Source organism: Callionymus lyra, chromosome 6 (genome assembly GCF_982586985.1).
Source record: "Callionymus lyra chromosome 6, fCalLyr1.hap1.1, whole genome shotgun sequence".
NCBI lineage: Eukaryota > Metazoa > Chordata > Actinopteri > Syngnathiformes > Callionymidae > Callionymus > Callionymus lyra.
The window spans coordinates 22025460-22047763 of record NC_141823.1 but is presented as its reverse complement, the minus strand read 5'-3'; the positions used below and the strand labels follow the sequence as shown (position 1 = coordinate 22047763).

Sequence of the window (22304 nt, the reverse complement as noted above, 5' to 3'; positions counted from 1 at the left end):
ATTAGGTGGGAGGCCCTAGAGAAAAAGTTTTAGTTGCTTGAACTATTTCTTTCATCTGACAACAAACTTGAGTCGCGAATTTGACTGTCGTTTTACATCCGTGGAAGCTTCTTGGCCAGGTATGTGTTAGGAACAGAAAGGTTTGAACCGAGAGCTCAGCTTCGTTAAAACAAAGCTAACTGAGACAGAAAAATGTATACAATGGCACCAAAACTACAATAATCACGTTCGTATCTATGCCGAGGTTCAATTATTTAACCTTTTAAAAATTCATTAAAAAAGAGAGTTGCCGGCCTAAACGTTACTTTTTTTATAGTGGTCACAAAAATATCTTATCAATAATTAGTTTATCTCGTTAATATTACACATTTCTTCTTATTCATTATTGTGTGTGGATTGAAAAACACCGCATTCATTTGTCGAGTTCAAAATAAAAGCTGACATTAATATGAAAAAATAAAATTGAATATACATCACATTATTTTAATAAAGGATTGTAGCTCACTATTCCCACAGATACATTTTATTAATTTATTATTCAACCTAATAATGTTTGTCGTTGTTTGTGCCAAAGCTAAACGATCCATGTAACTATAATCCAAACTTTTAAATATATTTCATTTCAAAGGAAAATTCAGTGGAGAAGATGTCGGAGCTGAGCGACGAGGCCAGTGAGTCGGAGCAGTTGGGCTCCAGTCTGTCCCTGTGGCTCGGAGACTCTCTGGTGCGTCCTGAGGAGCTGGACGTCCCTCTGGACCTGCACACCGCCTGCTCCATCGGACAGTACGACGTGGTGGCCGAGTGCATCATAAGGTAACGACAAGTCACTTCGAGGCTCGCTTGGAATAAAAAACAATTTTAAATCTGCTGTTCATAACCAGGCAGGAAGTGGACCTGAATAGAAAGAACATGGGGGGGTGGACCCCGCTCATGTACGCTTCCTACATCGGTCATGACAACATAGTCAATCTTCTGCTGGAGGCCAGCGTGAACGTCAACGCCACGACTTCAAAAGGACTGACTCCTCTGATGCTGGCGGCGAGCTGTGGGAACGAAAGCATCGCCTACTTCCTGTTGCAGGTACTGAAGTGACACACACTGATGACCACGTTGCACACTCGGGTGAAGGCAAACTCCAGATATAGAAGCCCATAACTTCACACAAATCTCTGAATGAATGAACGTCCCTCTCGTAGTTGCATATGAATTAAATGTGTGAGATTCCCACAGTTGCATCCTAATGATTAACATATCAGTTCGGGTGTCACTTTGTTTGCTAATGATGTCTTCGGGAGGTTCCCCCACAACCACGACGACCCCCAACAGGTTCTGATAATGATTTGACAACTGACCATTCGTCCTCCTCTTCTACATAGTGTTTGTCTCTTTGTCTTTGGCCTTCACTGGTGGTAACGACAGCAATCCAACATCTATCACTGCATTCTCATTGTTGTCAACAGTTGGCATGGAAATACAGAAGATTTCTATGTTTAAAAAGGGATGTTTGAAGTAAACATAAGCAGCTTGAAGTTCTTTATTTCTGTCTGATAAATGACAAACAAAGGTTACATTTTTTTTCTTTAAATATCATCTCACTTACCTGGGATTTGCTCGCAGGTATAGCAACCTCAGCAAGGAAGCCAAGTTTTTCCCATTCCCAGAAAAAAACCGGAGTTCCTGGAGAATTATATATACAGTATATATATATATATATATATATATGACATTATTTCCAGCATCCCCTCAATGCAAGAATCTGGCGATAAGCTATGTATCGCTTTACAGGGGCAACAATACGATATATTGTTAGTAACAAGGATATATTTGTAGTATTGTTCGAGTACTTGACTCTTGTGTTGAAGAATTTACAGACCACATGACTCTTGACGAAGTCGTAACCGCTTTCATTCGTTTTCAAACCAAAATATGTTCAAACATCCGCTTTAATAGTTCTGTAGTCGACTGTATCCTCTTGTCCTCAGTCACCGCTAAGATCTTGCAGGGTTACATTTTTTCTTTAGCTGCAACCACAACAACTGCTGCCATCTAGCAGACAGAAGTTTAATTGCAACACACAAAAAAACGCTATAAATATTTGCATGGCAATTATAGATAAAAATAATTAGTTTAAAGCGAAAAATGTAATGTCAAAACAGTGCTGTTGAATATTTGTATCGTGAAAAGATAATCACGATATTAAAGTGTATTGATATTTTTCACTGTCAATAAAAAATGACATGTCCCTATAGCACGGTGCAGAGCTGGAACTCAAGGACGTCCGGGGATGGACGGCTCTCTACCACTGCACAGGCACGGGTCACCAGCAGATGGTCAAGTTCCTGCTGGACAACAATGCTGACGCTAACGTGAGGTGAGTCTCCTTTGTTCACCGACATGTTTCCATCACAATGCTGGAGGTCTCTCTCTCTCCGCAGGGAGCCGGGGTCGGGGTTCACTCCACTGATGGAGGCGGCTGCTTCTGGACATGAAATAATCGTTCAGTATCTTCTGGACCAGGTGAGTGTGAGGCTCTCTGAACCATCACAACATCAACCGAGAACTTCTTTGTTGAATCTGCTTCAGAAGGTGAAGGTAGACGAGCGGAACGCTAAAGGAAAGACGGCGCGTGCTCTGGCCATGATGTACGGCTACACCAAGATCGTGGCCCTCATCGACGCTCACGGCCCCAGAATCAAAGCAGGTGAGGAGGAGCGCCACCTTGAGGGTGAATGTGGTGTTTGATTGTGAGGTTTGATTCGTCATCGTGATGCTTCAGGACATTTTGACGACCACAGCTCTTCTGAGGACTCGGACAGTGCTCCTCCGAGGTCAAGGCCCGGTCGCAGCCGAGCTAAAGGAGTTAGCATCCACGACGGACCACAAGCCATCGCTAAGTTCAGAGTGGGAGGAGCTCCAAAACCATGTGGTGGGTTTACTTCAGTTGTTTGTGTCGAGACTGCATCTGTGTGAGACGAGAGTGCTTCAGTGTAGAAAGAGTTTTTTTTAAATTATTTATAAAAATTGTAATGTTTCAGGCATCCAAAAATATTTGAATATTTATACTCAATGCTCCTTCCCAGATGCAACACTAATAGACTCAGGGACTCAACATTCTGAACATTCCTCGGGCTATTAGATTGTACAATTCTTCGTTTGGGGCAGGAGTGGAGCGAAAGTATCTTGACATTCTCTGTTAATCTTTGTATCCTTTGTCTTTGATCTATGTTCTTTATCTTAAGGTAGAACTTTATTGATCTTAAATTGTTTTTTTCCCAATTAGCCACAGCAAATACAGCAATTTTTCATAGAAGATAATCAAAAAAAATAAAATTAGAACAAGAACAAAGCGAAATAAAGAGAAAGAACAAGATGATACAATCTAAGTCTAAAGATAAAGAACATAGATCAAATACAAATAACAAAGACAAAGGATACAAAGACTAACATAGAATAAAACATCATGATACTTTAACTCCACTCCTGCCCCCGAACTCAGAATTGTATAATTTACATTGTAATTTAATTTACATTTAAGACTTAGATCGTGTCATCTTGTTCTTTTTTTATTACTCTTTGTTCTTGTTCTTGTTCTTTTTTTTTTTAATTTTATGAATAATCGTCGGTATTGCTGTGTCTACTTGGAAAAACAATTTCCCGAAGGAGACCTCCTGAGGGATCTATAAAGTTCTACCTTAAAATCTTCCCGTTTTAGCTGGACTGTCTGTCTGAAACTGTCTGTTTCGCTTATTTTCTGTCTAATCTTAATTCATTCTTTAATTCTGTACCGACACCATCCCCAACTCCTATTCTGTGTTTTCCAAACTGGCCATTAAAGTGTCCGATTCTCCTCGCTTCTTCTTAGAGCCTCCGTCCACGCAGCCTGGAGACGAACCGAGCGGAGGGATCCGCTATCGTGACGTGACCTCCCCCATCAACGAGATGGACGGTCAGAGCAACAGCAGCAGAGGTGAGGAGGTGCAGATGGAGCGACTGAAGAGAGAGACATGAGTTCTGTGTTGACAGACGACAGCCCGTTCTTCGACAACGACATGCCGACCATGAGGAGCAGCGGCAGCAGCAGCGAGAGCTTGCCTCAGGCGACGGGTCTGGACTGGGAGGGATCGGTGGAGAGCAATGAGGTGGACCTTCACCAGCACAGGTCCTCCTCCTCCTCCTCCAGCTCCACTTTCTAACAACTTCTCTTCTGCTCCAGGATTCTGACCAATGTAAAAAGAGTTCTCGCAGAATCAATAAGGCTCATCACCAGAAAGGAAAGGGTCGCCATGGAAACGACATCAGCGCGACAGCAAACTCTGAGGTTAACGCACACGCAAACGCTTCTCCCTATTCTGGACCAAAGGCCAGTATTTTCAAGTACTTCCCGGTACTTTGGGGTTTGTGTTACACCCGTCCGAATGTCTTCTTCTTCACAGGATCTGCCCGAGTTCCTGGAACAGATCGGCTTCTCCAAGTACCTGCCGCTGCTGGAGGAGCAGGACATCGACCTGAGGATCTTCCTGACGCTGACGGAGAACGACCTGAAGGAGATCGGCATCACGTGAGACTCTTTTTTCTTCACGTCGCTCTCAGCTTCAGATATTACCGAAAAATTCCCCGACAGGTTGTTCGGACCAAAAAGAAAGATGACGTCAGCAATCGCTCGATGGCACAGCGGTGCACGACCCCCGAGCGATGCCCTCGAGCAAGCCTATGCCGACCAGCTGGAGGCCGAAATGCAGGAGATGGCTATTCAACTACACAAAGTAAACCATTTAATCGCTGCTGTGTTGTTGACCCCGTTAGGAAAATTCCGAGTGTGGCCACTGATAGGAGACGAATCTCATTTGTACTCACGTGGGTGTCGTGCAGCGCTGCGAGGAGGTGGAGCGTCTGCAGAGTCAGGTGTCTCAGGAGAAGGAGCTGCGGACTGTGATGGAGGGATGCCTGATGGAGGACAAGATGGCGTGGAGGCGGGTCCACGGCGAGCTGGTGGAAAACCATAAACTTGCGCAAGACATGAACGCCACGGTGGCCAAAGCTAGAGCCGGACGCTCTCAGCTGCTCTCCTGCCTCGCCGCGGAGGAGGACGGTTCCCTCGCCAACAGAGGTGAGATTTATGGTTCGATAAAATGTGCCTTCAGAGAGTCAAAGTTGTCGTCCAGCAGGTCCCAGCGTGGCTGAGCAGCTGAAGAAGCTGGACTCGTACGAAGAAGAGCTCGGTAAGAGTCGGTGATGCTGGAGTCAAGTGCGAGTCTCATCAGCGTTTGTGCTCAACAGCAGGAACTTTACAAACTGTGCTTCAGAGTCTGAGGAGACTCAGCGCTTCAGAGAAGGTCGCGGACAGCTGGGAGAGGCCGTGATCGCGTCCAGGTAGGTTCCTCTTGAAGCTCTCGTAAGCCAGGGTGAGTTCATATTGGTCTCCTCTAGAGGCTCTGATATCGACGGAGGGTGATTCACCACCCTGAACTCTCGAAGGCTCGCAGAGCTGGGCCAGAACTGGGGCACCGCGGCAGCGTCTCAGGCTGGTGGACGCGTCCGGCAGTTCCTGCTGAAACATGACAAGCGGGCAGAGAGAAGCTCGACTTCCTCGCCTGTGCTGTGGAGGAGCTGATCCAGGCTGGATCGGAACACCTGAAACTGTGAAGACGGACAACTGGGTAATGAGGCGCCGTGTTTTACCTTAAAGTCCTGACTGAGAAGTGAGTCATTCGTTATGGATGAATGATCTCGACACGTTACTGTCGTAATGGAAACCAATCAGGAGGTCAAGAGGTTGTGAACTAATGTGAGACTTCATGTGTTGTAAGTACCATTTTTGTCCGTCATACTATTTCGCTCAGTTTTTAAAATCTTTTTATGAGTACAATACATTTTGAATGAACATTACCACACCTAAAAAATTAGAGATCTTTGTTAATCAGATAATTCTTGTGACTAACAGGGAATTACCAAATCAATAGCTGTTAGAATTATAAAATAAAAACTGATTAAATGTATCGATTGGTATGGGAAACATTTCAGCCTCATTAAAAAGACGTTAGTGTTTTCAGGGTGTGATGTCATCACAACTGAACGAAGTAGCGGGACAGACTGAAATGGTAAACAGCTAAAGTCCATCACAACTCCAGATATTCTAGAACTTGAAGAAACAATTTAAGTAAAGACGTGAGAAATGTTACACTTGTGTTTAAGCAGTAATGAGAGTAAAATCCATTTTAGTTTGTTAAGAAAAGAAGCTGTGACTCGTGTGTTGTTTTTTTTGTCATCTAAATGCACGGTTGAATAAATCCTCCTGCACTGGTCTTTTCCCCTGTCGGACTGAATCATCCTCAACACAACTTTATATATTGTTGACTTCCTAACATCCACTCATACGCTGCAACTGTCTTGACACCTGATTGGCTGGCGAAGACTGTTGGGTTGATATTGAGCAACATTGTTAGATTATATGAATTAGTTTAGAGATGCAGATGTAAATAACAGTTGAAGGTTGATACCGTGTTTGCGACACAAGTTTTTACATCACAAACCTGGTCTTACCAAAACATTTATATTGAAGAAATTGTCAAATAAATGAGCTATCCTGGTCCATATACAGTATATTCGTTAATTTAATTTTGTTTTCAAACTTAAATTAAAAAGGGAAATAAAGAAGGGTTTTTGACAAGGACACTGAAATAAGCTATTTCGCAGGGAGGTGATTTAACGCAGAAAACTATTAAAGAACATTGATGAGGTCGATTTGAACGACGATGGACATTTCCTTCCATCAAAACACGTATTTGTCCCGTCGATCGATGCGAGCAACGTCCCACGAGCATCTGCGACTGAACCACTAGGTGGCAGCAGATGTCCGGTCAACACAAACCCACGTCCATAAATGAACCAACTGTACACTATGATCAAAACCCTTGATATTCATAATCCCCATTCCTACTGAAACATTTGGCACAAGTAGTGAGAGTCAGTCAAATGTACATTCACCAAACAAAAAAACAACTTTTTAATTTGATAAAAATAGTTTAAAAATAAACTTTGACTTTAGTGGACGAGAGTTATGAGGTCTCAAATATAAAGATAATTATTTAACACGTAGTCAGATTAATAATGTACAGCTGGATGGAAACGGTTCATTGTTCATCAAGTCCTTCCAGATGTTCCCAAGGATTTTAAGAAACTGTGAAATGTAGCAGATTCAAGAAGAGAACTCTATTGAAGGCAACTCTGGAGCCGGTACAGGAGGGACAACATGATCCTCTGTGTCACATGACACACACACAGTCCATTTCCATGGTGACTGTAAATTCACAACTCGGTGCGCAAGTCGGAGTGGACGGTGCCGGCTTGTGTCTTCATGTGTACTCACACAGGTGACCACAGCCAGCAGGACAGTGGGTGTTGCCCTTCAGCCAGTCCATCATGTGCTCCAGGTGCCCACCGTGGCTGCAGCCCTGACACCACACAAACAGCCCCTTCACCACGTGGTGACACACCGCACACACGCTCGCACACTGGTGACACCTGAGGAAACAAGGATAAACACAATTAGTGTGACAACTTTAGCTTTAAAAAATACCTGTGTAACTGAAAGGATTTAAAACACACCGGTCACAGATCCAGCCCTTGTTGCTCATGGGTCTCTTGCAGTTGCTGCAGTTGATGTGCAGCGTGGTGGAGGTCTGGTTCAGACAGGTGATGGCGCTGCACGTGCTCAACTTGATGACCTCGTTGGAGACGTTCCAGAGCTCGAAACGCTGCAGCAAGTCGATGTAGGACATGTACCAGTGCTCCTGGAACCAAAACACACATTGCTGACGGAGTTTTAGGTTCAACTTTTTTTAAACGTACTGTCTCGGATTAAAAAAGGCAGTAGAAATAAAATCTTACTGGAACTTTTTTTTCATAGAAGCAGATGCTTTACAAAATAATAACAATCGTAAATAACAATCCAAACAGAGTAAGGCCACAAAAACAGAATAGAGAAATATTACCTCTTCAAATAAATGGCATGTGTTTTATACAGGATTAATTTAGTGACATTAAAATAAAAAACATTTACTTTAACATTAATACTTGTTAAGCATTAGATCCCATCAACACACGACATTATAAAAGTAATTGTTACTTTAACTGCAAATACCTTTTAATTTAAACTTGAGTAGATGAGTTAACTGGTTGATTTACTTTTACTCAAATGTTATCATATTAATAATATAAATTTTTATGTGAAATATTATTTCATTTCTCTTTTCACCTGTAAGTATAACATAATTGTTTTAATTTTTATGCATATATATCATTTTGATTGAACAGTTGAACAGGTTCTACTGTAGGCATGTAAAACGTGAGGCTCATGTTCACATTGGGGCTGCATTATCATTATATTCTTGCCCATAAATGAATAAAAAGATTTGTTGTTAATGTCCAGACTCATGCAAAAACTAAAGCGGTGCAACAGAGCTTAATGTTTAAATTATTATTCAGAGGAGAGAGAGAGCGAGAGAGAAAGAGTCAACTATTGATCTTTAAAAAGCTTCAACACACCTGAGTGAGGTCATCGATCTCTTTTCGGATTCGGTCTCCGAGAACGATCAGCACAGACACTGCCATCTGCACGTCGCCCTGCTCTGCGTAGTAGCTCAGCATCTCTTTGACGATGGGGCAGAAGAAGCTGGCGGGTAAGTGAGGGCTGAAGAGCGGCTGAGAGATGGAGATGAGGGAGAAAGACTCGATGGGCGTCAGACACATGACCTCCGCCTCGTTGCTGCTGGCGTGCGGCGAGTCGGCTTTGTCCTGCTGAAGGTGCTCGGGTGCAGAAGGATGGTCCATGATCTCGTGACGGAGCTGGAAGGCTTCCTGAGGCAGAGTGTACTCCTGCTCCTCTGTGGCCAAAGTTATCCATCAGCTATGTTTTCACCTCCACTGCAGAATATGCTGTAGATGAACCTCACCCGTTTGATTGTCGTGTTCCACTGAATAAAGGTCGTCGTCGTCCATCTCAGCGTCTCCGAACATGTATTCAGTTTGGCCGTCGCTTCCCTCCGTCTCTTCGTTTTCTGGACAACATTTCACCTAGTGAGATTCTCTCTTGTGTACTTGTTACCTTATACAATACCTTACCTCAAAACTGTATCAATATTCAAAACTAACAATATCGATTTTTATTTTCTTTTGGTTTTAAATTATATATTTTTTTATCATATCTTTTTTAAAGGTAAATATTCGAATAAAGTGTACTAAAACAATACAATTCTATTTTTATTTAGATATAACATACACATAAAGATTGCATTTGTTCATCTTTGTATTGCAGTTGAACTTCCGGCCACTAGATGGCAGCAGTAAATACATCCTTCATGGCTAAAGGAACAGTAAAATACTGCAAGATCTCTGATGACATAAGGATGAGAGGATACAGTGACTCCAGCAGTTTTTAAAGCTGATGTTTGGACTTATTTTGGTTTCAGAACAAATGAAAGCAGTTAAAACTTCCTCAAGAGTCAGGTGGTCTGTAAGTTCTGCAACTCCAGAGTCAAGTACTCTAATACTACAAATATATCCTTGTTTCTACAGTATTTCAATATATGGTGATATGTATTGTATTGCCATTCATCTGCCAATAGATAAAAACAAGCTTCTATAGTTATTCAATTCAATGACTGAATAGAAAGGAAATGAGTTTCTATGATGTTGGAAACATTGTTCTAATAAATACAGTGAGATTTTATAGAGTATAAGCAGAAGACAAGACTCACCTTCATTATTGTTGTTGATGTGAGAGTTTCCAGGCTCCAGGTGGAGGATGTCCTGTCTTACGTCCACCTTCCCTCGCTCCAGTCGACTCTCTGTGCTCATCTCCTTCATGCTGAAACTGACAGTGCTGGAGTGTGACGACGACTTGTTCACGTTCAGAGATCAAACGTCTCACCTGTTCATCAGCGGTAAGGTGCCAAGTTTATTGAGGTTGTGGTTGGTAGCTGGTGTGTTGAGGTTTGCCGGGTCTGAGAACATGATTCTCAGCATGGTCCATGTAGTAGAGACCTTTGGGTAAAGACACAAATGCTACTGAGACTATAAACAATATATCTAGACATGTATATGCATGAGCTCACACTAGGTATGAAGTTTTAATAATTTTTTTTTTTTTTTTTTTTAATTGGACTGACCTGTGGTCGCTTGAGCTCGCACGCCACTTTGGCATTGTGATCACAGAGTTCGCCAAACGGTTTTCCGCTGAGGAGATACAGTTGGGCCGTCTGCACAAACCAGTCCATGCGGCTGCTGTCCAGGTCCGTCTCAAAGACACTGAGAGCGCTGGACACTTGCGCAAACTGTTCCGTCGGGTCTGGCTTCTTGAAGAAAAAGATTGGGTAGCGGCGGTCACCAGCGGGGTACGGCTTCCTGTTGGCCTCGCTGCTGATCAGGCTCTCTTTGGCCGCGAAGGCCAGGTCGCCGAACAGGCCGAAGCACAGACCCTCGGGGTTAGCTTTGTCCACAGGGCGGGAGGCGTCCTTGAACATGTGCTGGTAGAGCGTGCTGTCTTTGGAGCCGGAGAGGAGGTACTGTGGGTTGTGCTGGTGACGCCAGACAATTCCAGTGGTCACATCTTTGTGTTCTTCAAAGGTCGCAAAGGGAATAAAGGGTCGGCGGACGTCCCACACGTAGATGTTGTGATCCACCATCATGGAGCACGTGGCCAGATGGAACTTCCTCTCTGGGCGCCACTTGACTCGTGCCACTGAGGCGATGGTTTGGACGCAGTAGATTTCCTTGGCTCGGTTTGTGGTCATGTCCCAGACCTTCACCATCTTGTCCCTCCCTCCTGTGGCCAGCCAGCCCCTAAAACATCCAACATCAATGACCATTACTTCGTTGAATAATTATTAAAAAAAACAGATAAGGTTGAATAAACAAGGACAACTGTCAACCTTTTATGACTGTTCTTATAAAGAATATAACAGATTAGATATTTCCACAGTTCAACTTTCTGACTTTGCCTTTATAGTTCTGACCTTGGTAGATAAAAAAAAATATTGCTGTAGATGAAGCATCAATGAATCCACATAAGAAATGCAGCACAGGCTCAGAACGATTTGTTCATCTCAGCAACAGGTCAAAGAAAGGGATTTACCGGTCATCGGGGTGCCAGTCGCAGCAGAACACAGGGCCGGTGTGGGCCGTGAACATTCTCTCATAGCGGTCGGGTCGTCTGATGTCCCACAGCTGGACGTTGCCGTTCTCAAAAGAAGCGGCGAATGTGTGGTAATCCTTCATGCTGAACTGGACGTCCCTCACACTTTCAGACTGCCCTGTGAGCAACGACACGAAAGGGTTAATTGAAATATTGATAATAACAGCTGCAGCAGAAGTCTGAGGGTACAGGATCAAAAAAGGCATCGAAAAATCCAAGGATTATTTACCTGAGAATGTGCTGACGGACTCCTTCTTCCGTAAGTCAAAACACTTCATGAAACCGTCCTGTGAGCCGCTGAGCAGCATGTAAACCTCCGTTGGATGAAAACACACCTTGTTCACAGTTCGCTTGTGTTCTGTAAACAACTGGTCCTGCTTGTTCCGAGAGGGTTTCTCCAGGTCCCAGGTGACCACCGCGCCGTTAGTGGCAGCAGTGGCCAGCAAGTTCTCTTCCATCTGGTGCCACATGACATCGGCGCAGCTGAAGTTCAGAGAGGGTTTGCGGCCGACGCGCAGGTTGAGTTTCTCCACAAACTGCTCTTCCTCCAGGGCGTAGATCTTGAAGATGTTGCGACCAGCCACCACCACCTGCGTGGCGTCTCGGCACACGCTGATGGCGTTGGCAGGAGCATCCAAGTGGCAGAACATCGTCTTGCCACTGATGGTGCTGTTGCTTAGAGCTGTGGTGACCCTCGCCATCTTCTCCATGTTCCTTTTGTGGAAGAACTTATATTATTATGAAAAGGACTCTGACAAGCAAGACATGCCAGAACCTTTTTTTTTACCTTCAATTTAGAAGACCCTTTCTAAGGTCAGCTGAGATTGATGATTGGAAAGGGAGCTTTACCCCTCACAAGATCTGAGTACATCACTGTAAGGGGACAATAAACAGTTAACAACTTCACAGTTATCTTTGTTTATTTTGAGGGTCTAAGATAAACAACAATGGTATTCGGCCTTGTCAAATAATATAATATTAATATTAAAATACACTTAAGACTAAACACCATGTGTGGGCACTGTTTTAACTATTTAAAAAAGTTTAATACAATTTAATAAAAAATGAAAATTTCCTGAAGAACTTTACGTTCCAACTATTTCCAAGTAAAACAGTATGAATATTTACTTTTTGTAGACGAGTCCTGATCAGGGTGTGAAGCCAGAATATCTTCACGTCATGGTCGTCCACTAGAGAAAACCTTATAGACAAAAAAGCCACAAACTTTTAAGCAAGACATATATCAAGCATTAATATCTAAAGAAAAAAAAGGTATATAGTTCTTAATGAACAAAAATGATCAGCTGTGGTTTTATTCTTTTGTGAGTGATCTAAATGAAGATAAATCAGAGCAAGTACATTTCAAAACTTGACAATTGAATAGCTAGAAGTAGATAAATTATTAACTAGTAAGTGTCACGAACCCTGAGCTCCTAAAACCTTAAACCACATACCAGGATGTACAATGTTATATTTTAGTACAACATTCATTTCTTCTTTCAAGTTATTTAGTTCAGCTTTTGATATTACCTTAATACATTAAGCCTGAGAGATTTATTATAAGTTACATTTATTAAAAGTTGTAGTCATATAATGTTAAGAAGCTCAAATGCAATGTTAACTTAACTAGTATTTGACAATAGTCATACCTCAAAGAAAATATCACTGCGTTTGTTGTCCCATAAATGTTATTAAACTAGTTATTAGTATAAACCTATAATAGGGCCGGTCGCAGGTTAAATACATAAATAACGAGACAGATATATCCAAGTTGTGCACCTTTGGCATAGTTTTCGTTTTAGTTATATCCTTTTTTTTCCAACTGTTTGTTTATCCACATTCGTGTGTTCAGGGAGGAAACAACACTACCGTGAGTCTGTCGTTTCTTCAAATTATTTGATCGATCTCATGTTGACAACTGGCAAAAACTGTAAACAAAGCTGGGAAGCTAACGCTAATAAGCTAGTTTGGCTGCACATGCTACCGCGTTCACTAAACGACATCTGTGCTTCAAAACATCTAGGACGTTTGGATAGTTGTTGACTGAATGCACTCGTTGAATATTTACGTCAATTTTACACTTTGAAGGAAAGAGATAAGTCGCCTAACCTTAAACTTCATAGCTCGTGGAACCGGAAGTAGTAGCAGCCTTGCGTCTTCTCGCGAGACTCGCAACACGCGCGCGGTTCAGTCGGAAGCAGCGTCTGAGGAACATCCTCGAGTGACAACAAACTAAATAGTGTTGTTGAGTCATTTATTAAAATCACAACCTGGCTTTATTTTTTTCTTTTAAGTCTGTGTTTAAGCTGCAATGTCTGCTCTCTTTACCTGCGAGGATCCCGCGACATGGCGGGAAGTGTTGGCTCAGTACTGGAGTGTTGTCAAAGTGAAGAGTTCAGCCAAGAAACCTGGAAAGCTGCTTAGCTTGGAGAAGTGGTAATGCTAGCTCAACTGTGCTTCTAGTTATTATCTATATAACACCTTTAAAGTCACCAAAAATGAAGCTAATTTTATTGTTAAAAAAACAAGTTGTAAAATATGATTCAAAAGTGTATTTAAGGCGATTATTACCAGCTGCATCACACTTTTAATTCATTAAATAAACCCAGCATCTTAAAAAAAAAACCACATTAATTCCAAAAATGTGTGTATTTGTTGACCAGGTACCAGGAGGAACTCTCGTCGGTGCTTCTGTCACGAGACGATAAACACGTCACGCACTCAGAGATGGTGAAGCTGATGGACTGGAAGCTGACAGTAGGTTGTCGGGGATGTTAGTGACACACACTTGTTCATCTGAGGAGGGCGTGTATCTTTTGTCTGCAGAGAGGGAAGTTCAGGCCTCGACTGCAGCAGCTCGTGGCGTCCAACTGTGAGGACACTGTAGAGAAATGTTCCAGAAAGGCCTTCCTCCTGCTGCCTGACGTGCTGGCAGCCATTACTGAGCTCAGCTCTCTGAAGGGAGTTGGCCCCGCCACGGCATCAGGTTAGCTCAAAGTGCTCTAAACACTTTTTTATCCATCCGGCGTGCAGAAGAGTGATACGGGCTTAAGGAGTGATCAAACGCCTCACTGATCCTCGCCAAGGCGGGCCCCGTCTTTCGCTCCACGTGCGAGGAATAATGTTGCTGACCGGGCTCAGTGGTTAAATGCTGCACGGACGTTCCGTTGTGTTCCAGCTGTGCTGGCGGCCGGGGCTCCAGACGCGGCTGCATTCATGTCTGATGAAGCCATGGAGAGTGTTCCGGGATTGAAGCCCATCCAGTACACGGCCAAGCACTACAGCCTGTATCTGGACCAGATTCTGAAGCGGACAGAAAGGCTAAACAAAGGTGAGATCTCTCTCTCTGTATTTTCAGAAGTGGTGCTAATGAGTGGATTCTTGTCCTCAGTGGACCCCGAGCAGGACTGGACCCCCCACAGAGTGGAGCTGTGTTTGTGGGCGTGGACCATCGGCATGAAGCTGCAGCATCCAGGTCTCATGGAGGTGGACGTGACGAAGGAGGGTGCGGACGCTGCTCAGAGACCAGCAAAGAGGCTTAAGGCCAAATAGAAATCCTATCGTTTTCACAGCAAATGCTATTTAATGTTAGTGTTTTTTAGAACTGAATGAACTCAAGCACGATTTACACTGTAAATAAATGTACTCTATTAAAATGATTGAACACATAATTCAAGTTTAACCACTTTGTTTTTACTTTCATACATTTTATGTACGGTATGAGAATGTAAGTATATCAGAATCAGAATATTGAACATTTCTGATTTTGAAACTTTCAGCCAATCACAAGACACGCCTGATCAACTGACTGATCGTAAAATAAAAATTGAATTTAGAACATTTATTTTTTGATTATTTGTATTAGAAAATCATACAATGTCTAAAAGCATTTCCTTTAGAAAATATTCAAATATAGTTAAAAATAAATACATTTCAATACAAAAGTTATTGAATTCAAAATAATACAATGGCTAAATAACTAAATTTCAATAAAAATGTCATTGTTTCAACATTTTAAATTCAACCATCCAACATTCTGATGAAACCGATACTTGAATGAACGAGCAATTCTCCTGACACACATTCACAGTGAATTTAGTTTAGGCTCATATAACATATATGAAAAACACTTCCTAGGTTGTCACGGTAACCGTATACTTACCATATTTGCAATGCGTTGTAATTAATCCTTATTACCACTAGAGTGAAATAGACTATTGAGACCAGAGCGTTGGCACAATATTCTTTATTTATATTGTTTCCAAATCAAAAGTAAAATACAATGACCAGTACAAAATAAAATATAGTCATATACTGTATATGTACAATATAAAATGGTTCTGTTTTCAACATCTAAAAAGTACAATACCTTGTGAAATTATTCATGAATGACTTTGATAGAAATTATCCAAAAGTAACATTTTGTATTCCATTAATTTTTCCCTCACGACCAGAAGAAAAATAACTTCTTTATCTTTTTTTTTCTAAACCTGGAGTTTTAAGAGGTCGAGGTTTGGGAGTTTGGCACCGTTTGATCCGGGCAGCTCAGACACCTAAAACCAGTGGAGCGCGGCGATGACTCGGCAGATATTTGCACCAACACGAGAGAGGCTTTCTCTGTGTTTTTATGTGTTAAGCGCAGAGAAACAATCCTGAATCATTCATGTTTTACACGACATGTCCTCAGTGCAGCTGCATTTGTGTTCCATCTGTTGTCGTGTCTGTGCCCTGAATTGAAACCTTTTCACCGTCGACCAACTCCTCTGGTTACCACGAATATTTGGCGTTAGTTTAACGTCAGAACTTTTTTTTGTTTGTTTGAGAAAAACACAAAAGGCCTGATTTACTAATGGAACACGAGTAAGAATCCTGGACAAATACCTTCAGTAACGTATTGTTTTGACACGATTGTTGGCCATCAACCCTTAACTCAAGGTCACTGATTGTTTCTGCACTTGAGAAAAAAATCCTCTATTGATCCTCATCCCACTTTAGACTCAGAACAACTCAAGGTTACAGACTTTTGAAGTCTCAATGACACAAACCAACAACATCAGTTTACTCACAGCATTTGTCAATTTGATATGTCAGCGCTAGTGGTGGGTTTGTTGTTTCATGAAACAGTATCGTATCAGATCCCAGTTTAAAAATGTAAAAGAAGGTTTCATATCATTGCTGCAGGTAAGTCCACTTCCTTTCGAGATGGGACACATTTACAGAACAGAAAGAGAGCTGGGGCCAAGTTTCAATGGTGACAACATTCCAAAAGTTTAGAATTTCAAAATAAAAGCAACTACTAATCAAGAACATTATCAGTAAAAACATTCATTGATTTTCATTCATTCTACCGCTTTATCCCTTACTGGGGTCGCGGGGGGACTGGAGCCTATCCCAGTATCATGGGGCGAGAGGCAGGGGACACCCTGGACAGGATGCCAGTCTTTCGCAGGGCACACAAAGACAGACAACCATTCACACAAACTCATACCTACGGAGAATTTCCTAAAGTCCTCCATCAACCTCTGTTTGCTTTTAGACTGTGGGAGGAAACCGGAGTACCCGGAGTAAACCCACGCAACACGGGGAGAACATACAATTCAATTTAATTTATTATAACACTTTGTGGTGTTTTTATTTGACTCAGGATCCTGTCATATGAAAGCTTGTGTGACGTTAATAAAGTTGAATTTCAATGCAAACATTGACATGTATTTTACATACTTTTTATATACTTTATCGCAATAAATGGCCCCCAGGATAGGAATCTAGAGATGCCTGAGTTAGTGGTTTACAGAAAAGAATATAGAGCAGAGAGTGCCACCTAGTGGCTTTTGAACATGATGACACTGTTTCATGAAACCTCATCCATCCATCACCAGTTAGTGAAAACAAAACAACGAGTTAAACCATAAAGAAACAAATCTAACATGGCTCCATTAGTGATATCCCAGTAAATCAGGCCGCTTGTGTAGTTGTGTGAGTTTCCAGTGGCTACTGTTGTCGACATCGCTTTATAAAATGTGGCTCTTCTAACTACGGTGAGTTCGTGGAAAGGCCGACATGTTGGCATGCAGCAAAGAAGAGCAGCTACTTTTTTTTTAGTTTTTCCCTCCCCATGTGGAGAGCTCCGTCTCTGAACCGTCACCCGCGCTGCGATAACAAGGCATCAGGCTTTTACAGCACGTTAGATTGGCACAGGGAAGAGAACATGTCTCCACACATGAAAAAAGATCATGTTGCTACTTCAAAATAACGCATGGAGACAGTTGCATGAGGACAGAAAAATCATGTTTCTCGCATCAAGAGTCGACACATCCTTGAGTCACATTAATGACCGGTTCTGAGCAAAGAAGGACGGGATCCCATTAACAAGTCACCTCCAGTGATGGATCTTTTTATTGATGGGCCGCACGTCATTCCCCGGCGACAGCTGACTCTGAATCGGAACATAAATATGCTTCACGCCGACAGCGACTAAATTAAAATCATGCAGTTTGTCGGATCCACTTATTAAAGGAAGATATCCTGTTTGCGGGCGATGTCTGCGCATCATCCGTCACACACCAAGAGTGGCACAAAACACACACACACACTCAAGAGTCGGGCGCTTCTGGGATGTTGTCGCGGCGGTGACCATCTGATGAGCTCAGGAAGAACAGCCGCCGTTGCCTCTAAATTATTATAGTCAGCAGAACAGCCATGACGGGTAATTGAAGCGATTCATCACCAGAACGTCTCCATTTTCAGCGCCGCCCAGTCGGTTATGAAAAAAGTGACACAAACGATGGCGGGTGAAGGTGGGTCGACAGAGATGCAGGCGAGGAGGACGACACGGTCAGGTGTGACGGTGAGGACGACCTGGCTGGGGTCAGGGGTCGTAGAATCTGCAGCAGCCTCGACTCTCTCTGCGCTTGTGATGTGTTCAAAGAGGACGATAAAGGATGAATGTTCGTCTGGATCTGTGAGACCAGCTGAGCCTTTTTGAAGGATCAAGTGTAGCGTGAAAAAAGTGTCCCTCCCGTTTTTTGGGACTACAAAAAAAAAACTTTATTTACAATCTTCCAGGAGTCATTCTTGCTACACAACATCTGTAAAAAAGAGATAAAACAAATGGATGCTCGTGGATGCTGCTCACTTTTCTTTCACTTTTTGTTTAGATTATTTTTATTATGTTGTCAGATTATCTCAAAGTGTAAGTAGCACCTCAAATTCTCTTTGTTTACATATTTGCAGATTTTGACAACGTTTTCTCCACTAAGCTAGCTAGCTATTGGCTTAGCAAACCACCAGCTACTATCTTAAAGCCCCAAATGAACAAACGTTCACACAACTACGTTTGCCATAAAAGTTGCATCTGTATCCCAGTACAATATATCCTGATGTTCTGGATCTCCGCCCCAAAGAAAGAGTTTTCCAAGTGCGTTTACAGCACGATGGCGGAAACACAAGTGGACGGCGCCATTACTGTCACTCTCTAAATGTGACTGTTGATGTATAATTCATCGATAACTTTTTAAGAGCAGTTCTTAGATGTCTGAAAGTACCGCACAAGAAGGATGGAGGAATGTCTTTTCAGGTTCCATCTGGAGTTCAGCGGCATGCTAGCTCTTGTTAGCAAACCCCCTTCAGTGTGTTTATGTTGAGGCTAGAGGCATGCTAGCCTCACGCTAGCATGTTTTCTATTGTCGTACGAACACGGCGTTTATTCTTTTCATATTTCCAAGCTGTGGTAAATCATGTTTCCGACGACAAGTGTGTCTGAAAATGGCTGGACTTCTATGCTAATTCATCACAGCAGCTTGGTTAGCTACAGATGTCTCACACCGACGATGAATTTATGACCATATGTACAATTCTGTTGGCAGCCACAGTTGGACAGTTGAATGAATTATCGATCGACAGACAGAAAATAATGAAACGTTGCATGAGTAACAGAAATTGCTCTTCTGGACTCAGCATTTTCAACAGCTTGAATCATTCAGGAGATAATAAACGCCACAGCCGGCGCGTGTGATTCTGCAACAATGCAAATGTGGAGGGGAGTTTGGAACGTGGCCCGCTCAAACAAGTTTGATTAGAAGCTAGCCATTCATGGATATATATATATATCATGAATATATATATGATACACGTATCCACAGGAAACGTCACTGATGTCAGCAGGTTCGCCCTCTGATGGCTTCAGTCTATGGCTTGTTTGGTAAAGCACTGAAGAGGTCAACTCAAAACCAGGTGTTGATTCAAAGACTGTTCATCAGAAAAACTAAACAAATCGTAGATTTATTTCGCACCATTTGAAAACCTTAACGCCTCCGGGTTATGAACACACGATAAACACGCCCACGGTCGGATGAGAACAGGGACAGCTTAATAACGATTTTCTTTTTTTTTCCAGATAGGTACATTCCTTTACAAAAGATTACAGTCCCTAAGATGGAGAAACTGAGGTAGAGACCAGGCTGGACTCGGAGAACCCAGTGCTCTCTTGGAGGTCAGAGGTCGGGTGATGACACTCATCTATGACCTCAGCAGTCCAGTACGTCACACGAGAACAAGTTGAAGCCACACGAACAGGAGTTTCTGGAGTTCCTTAAGCTTGTTGGATAAAGTCGTGGCTGATTTACGACGGGAAAGTTCCGTGTGAAGTCGACTTCTCTCCGACGATAGCCACAGAAAATGAAATGGCATAATTTACATGACTTGTTGCTTCACCTCTCTTTCATTCCTGACAACAAACTTCTGTTCAAATCCATTGGCTTCCACAGTGTAGTTGTGTTGTGTTTAAAACTAAATGCTTGAGTTGTGGTGATGCTTGTAGTTCTGTGGTGACCCTTAAAATACTCTTGCTACTAAAGTTTCAGTCCGGTTTTCAAAAATCTATCCGCCAAATGTTTGAAGAGAAATTGTTGCAACCCTTGAAAAAAAGGTGTATGTACAGTTTGAAAGAACGTGAAAAGCTACTGAAGGTGAAATATTTGATGAGATACAGAATCCAACATCCACACTACCACGGTTTCATGATGGAAATGTGCTTCCGCTCCACTGCTGTGAATGATTTCAGCCTCTTGAATCTTCTTCGAACATAAACCCTCGTGCTTCTATGGAACAATTGAACGGGGGCTAGCAAATGTTGAGACATAAGCGCTGCTTACTATCTTCCAAACCTTCTAATGAATTTAGTCAGTAAAGGAAACGTCAGTAGTTGTGCCTGAATGACATTTTCCGGTAAGCGATTGGTCTAACTTCGTAAAGCTTTAATTTTTATGCTGCATGAAAGTGAAAAAAATTGTACATATATATATATATACAGCAGGACTGGGAAAAGTGTGGCTCAAAGACCATGCATGATACTTTTGAAACTAACTTAAACCTAAAACTACAACTGTACAAATGTAAATTGTTACTTTAAATTTCATTTTCCAAATGTAAAGTCAAAATTCCCTCCAAACAGACACACATTGTTCAGGTGCAACTACAGATGCCTTTTAAAGTCCAAAGAAAATCATACTGAATGTTAAAAAAGTGTCAGGATCGGGTCAGATGATATATTTTATTTTCCCTGCAAGAACACGAAATTGTTGGCTTTGAGCTAAATTTTAATTAATAATTTAAATAACACATTAAAAATAAATGCATGACCTGTGGAGTGACGGCCTCCTGCCACTAGATGGCAGGTATTTCTAGCAGAGCTTGAAGGTGAGATTATAATCTTCAACAATAAATTCTGAAATTTATTTTATACATTATATCTAAACATTATAACATTTTTTTAATCTGCTGAACATATTTGAATGTGTTTAAGTGCACCCCTCAAAAATAATCTAAAACTAAAAAATGGTCTCTTAGCCTCACTAACCAGTCATGATCACGTTATGATGTGTGTGTGTAGCTCACACACACATCATAGGCAGGTCTCAAAGGAGCTGGATCATAACCATATATGCTGGTGTTTGTGAAGAAATTCAAGTAAGATGCTCATTCAGATGTCTCCTCTCACATATGAAACCGTAGTGTTGCGGACAAGTTCATCTCCTGTCAGACGACAACGTCTCGTCTTTGTGTGCTTTTCAGCATGTCAGAGAAACCGTTCTCTCGCCATCTTTTCAAAGTATTCCAGCGCAGCTTCAATAGACAAGTTATTCCCATTTTGTGTGTATGAAAGATTGATTAAAATGATGGATGGCTGGCTTTTCAAAAAGCCCTCCGAAACAAAAGCATTAACTGTTCAGTGAGCTGGTGAATTAAAGATTATTCAGTGAGTACAAAAGACAAAGCTCCCCAAAATGGATTTCAAGCGGCATTATATGTGAATTGTTGCTACTGTTTTTCCTCTTTAATAAAAGAGAAGCCTTTCTTTGATTCACACAGTATCTGTAGAGAGGAATCTTGGCCGACTGTGAGAGTGATTCATGGTTTTGGAACTAACTTTAGAGGAAACAGGAACTGGCGGACCTCTTGGTGCGTTTGAAGGGAAGAACCAAGGAGGGGGTTGGGGGGGCGGGGGGCTTCATCAGGGAGGTGGAGGTATCTGCACCCCCAGCAGCTCGTAGGCAAAGATGTTCCAAAAGATGGCGAAGAGGAGGAAGGTGATGAAGGAGAAGACGATGACCCACCAGGAGCACTGCTTCTGCAGGCTCTCCTCGTAGCTGCGCAGGATGAGGAGGCCCATGCTGATCCCCACGATGGCCCCGGAGAGGTGAGCCATGAAGCTGGGCTGGGGCCCCGAGGAGGGCAGCGGGGGAGAGAAGCGGAGCCAGACGGCTCGGCCCACCTCGGAACTCACTGAGGACAGAAGAGCAACGGGGTCAGCGTGATTCCACTGAACAATCTTGGCCGATGGTAACTGCCCTGATTTATGACTCGATCAAATCACTGTCTTTCCTGTTTCTAACAAATAGACCTTTTTTGGATTGAATTGTATTATTTTTTGGTATTTCTTGTTTTATTATTATATATTTTTCTCATAATATTTAGCCATACTTTTCTTTCTTTTGGCTCAGTTTCTGCGCACAGCAGTCACAGTATTGTAAGTACTTTAGTAAACATAATTTCCGACTTCTGACCCGGGTGAACAGCTCTGTCAAAAATAAATAATAAACATTTTATCTGTATA

The 22304-nt window shown here is 42.3% G+C and overlaps 4 protein-coding genes across 7 annotated transcripts in view; 2 read left to right on the top strand and 2 right to left on the bottom strand.

Annotated features, from left to right (window-relative positions):
* The first annotated feature begins 22 nt into the window (after nt 1–22).
* Nucleotides 23–6306, top strand: anks3 (ankyrin repeat and sterile alpha motif domain containing 3). Of its 4 annotated transcripts, none has more exons than XM_087794256.1 (16): nt 23–119; nt 629–813; nt 882–1080; nt 2250–2371; nt 2436–2517; nt 2584–2701; nt 2777–2926; nt 3863–3967; nt 4024–4139; nt 4214–4318; nt 4434–4558; nt 4622–4763; nt 4870–5107; nt 5163–5219; nt 5278–5370; nt 5428–6306. In XM_087794256.1, the coding sequence occupies exons 2-15, from the start codon at nt 647–649 to the stop codon at nt 5358–5360; spliced, it is 1809 nt and encodes a 602-aa protein (XP_087650382.1). In that variant the 5' UTR covers nt 23–119; nt 629–646; the 3' UTR covers nt 5361–5370; nt 5428–6306. The 4 variants fall into 4 exon arrangements, with proteins under 4 accessions (XP_087650382.1, XP_087650379.1, XP_087650380.1 ...); XM_087794253.1 differs by having other exon boundaries at nt 4214–4360; nt 5166–5219; XM_087794254.1 differs by having other exon boundaries at nt 4214–4360; nt 5281–5370.
* Nucleotides 6307–6990: 684 nt separating this feature from the next.
* wdr24 (WD repeat domain 24) lies at nt 6991–13344 on the bottom strand. The gene is made up of 12 exons (XM_087794251.1): nt 13301–13344; nt 12320–12392; nt 11979–12064; nt 11421–11905; nt 11132–11309; nt 10167–10839; nt 9929–10041; nt 9756–9871; nt 8952–9056; nt 8545–8882; nt 7606–7790; nt 6991–7521 (listed from the first exon to the last, which is right to left on the bottom strand). The coding sequence occupies exons 4-12, from the start codon at nt 11899–11901 to the stop codon at nt 7353–7355; spliced, it is 2358 nt and encodes a 785-aa protein (XP_087650377.1). The 5' UTR covers nt 11902–11905; nt 11979–12064; nt 12320–12392; nt 13301–13344; the 3' UTR covers nt 6991–7352.
* A 76-nt stretch (nt 13345–13420) lies between these two features.
* On the top strand, nt 13421–14823 carry LOC148077578 (uncharacterized). The gene is made up of 5 exons (XM_087793402.1): nt 13421–13627; nt 13855–13948; nt 14018–14177; nt 14370–14522; nt 14583–14823. The coding sequence occupies exons 1-5, from the start codon at nt 13503–13505 to the stop codon at nt 14741–14743; spliced, it is 693 nt and encodes a 230-aa protein (XP_087649528.1). The 5' UTR covers nt 13421–13502; the 3' UTR covers nt 14744–14823.
* A 6513-nt stretch (nt 14824–21336) lies between these two features.
* Nucleotides 21337–22304, bottom strand: part of rhbdl1 (rhomboid, veinlet-like 1 (Drosophila)) — a 41360-nt gene continuing 40392 nt past the window's right edge. Inside the window, exon 8 of the mRNA XM_087794250.1 lies at nt 21337–21973. Coding sequence (XP_087650376.1) covers nt 21702–21973 — 272 coding nt within the window. The 3' untranslated portion in view covers nt 21337–21701. The remainder of the gene's footprint in view (nt 21974–22304) is intronic.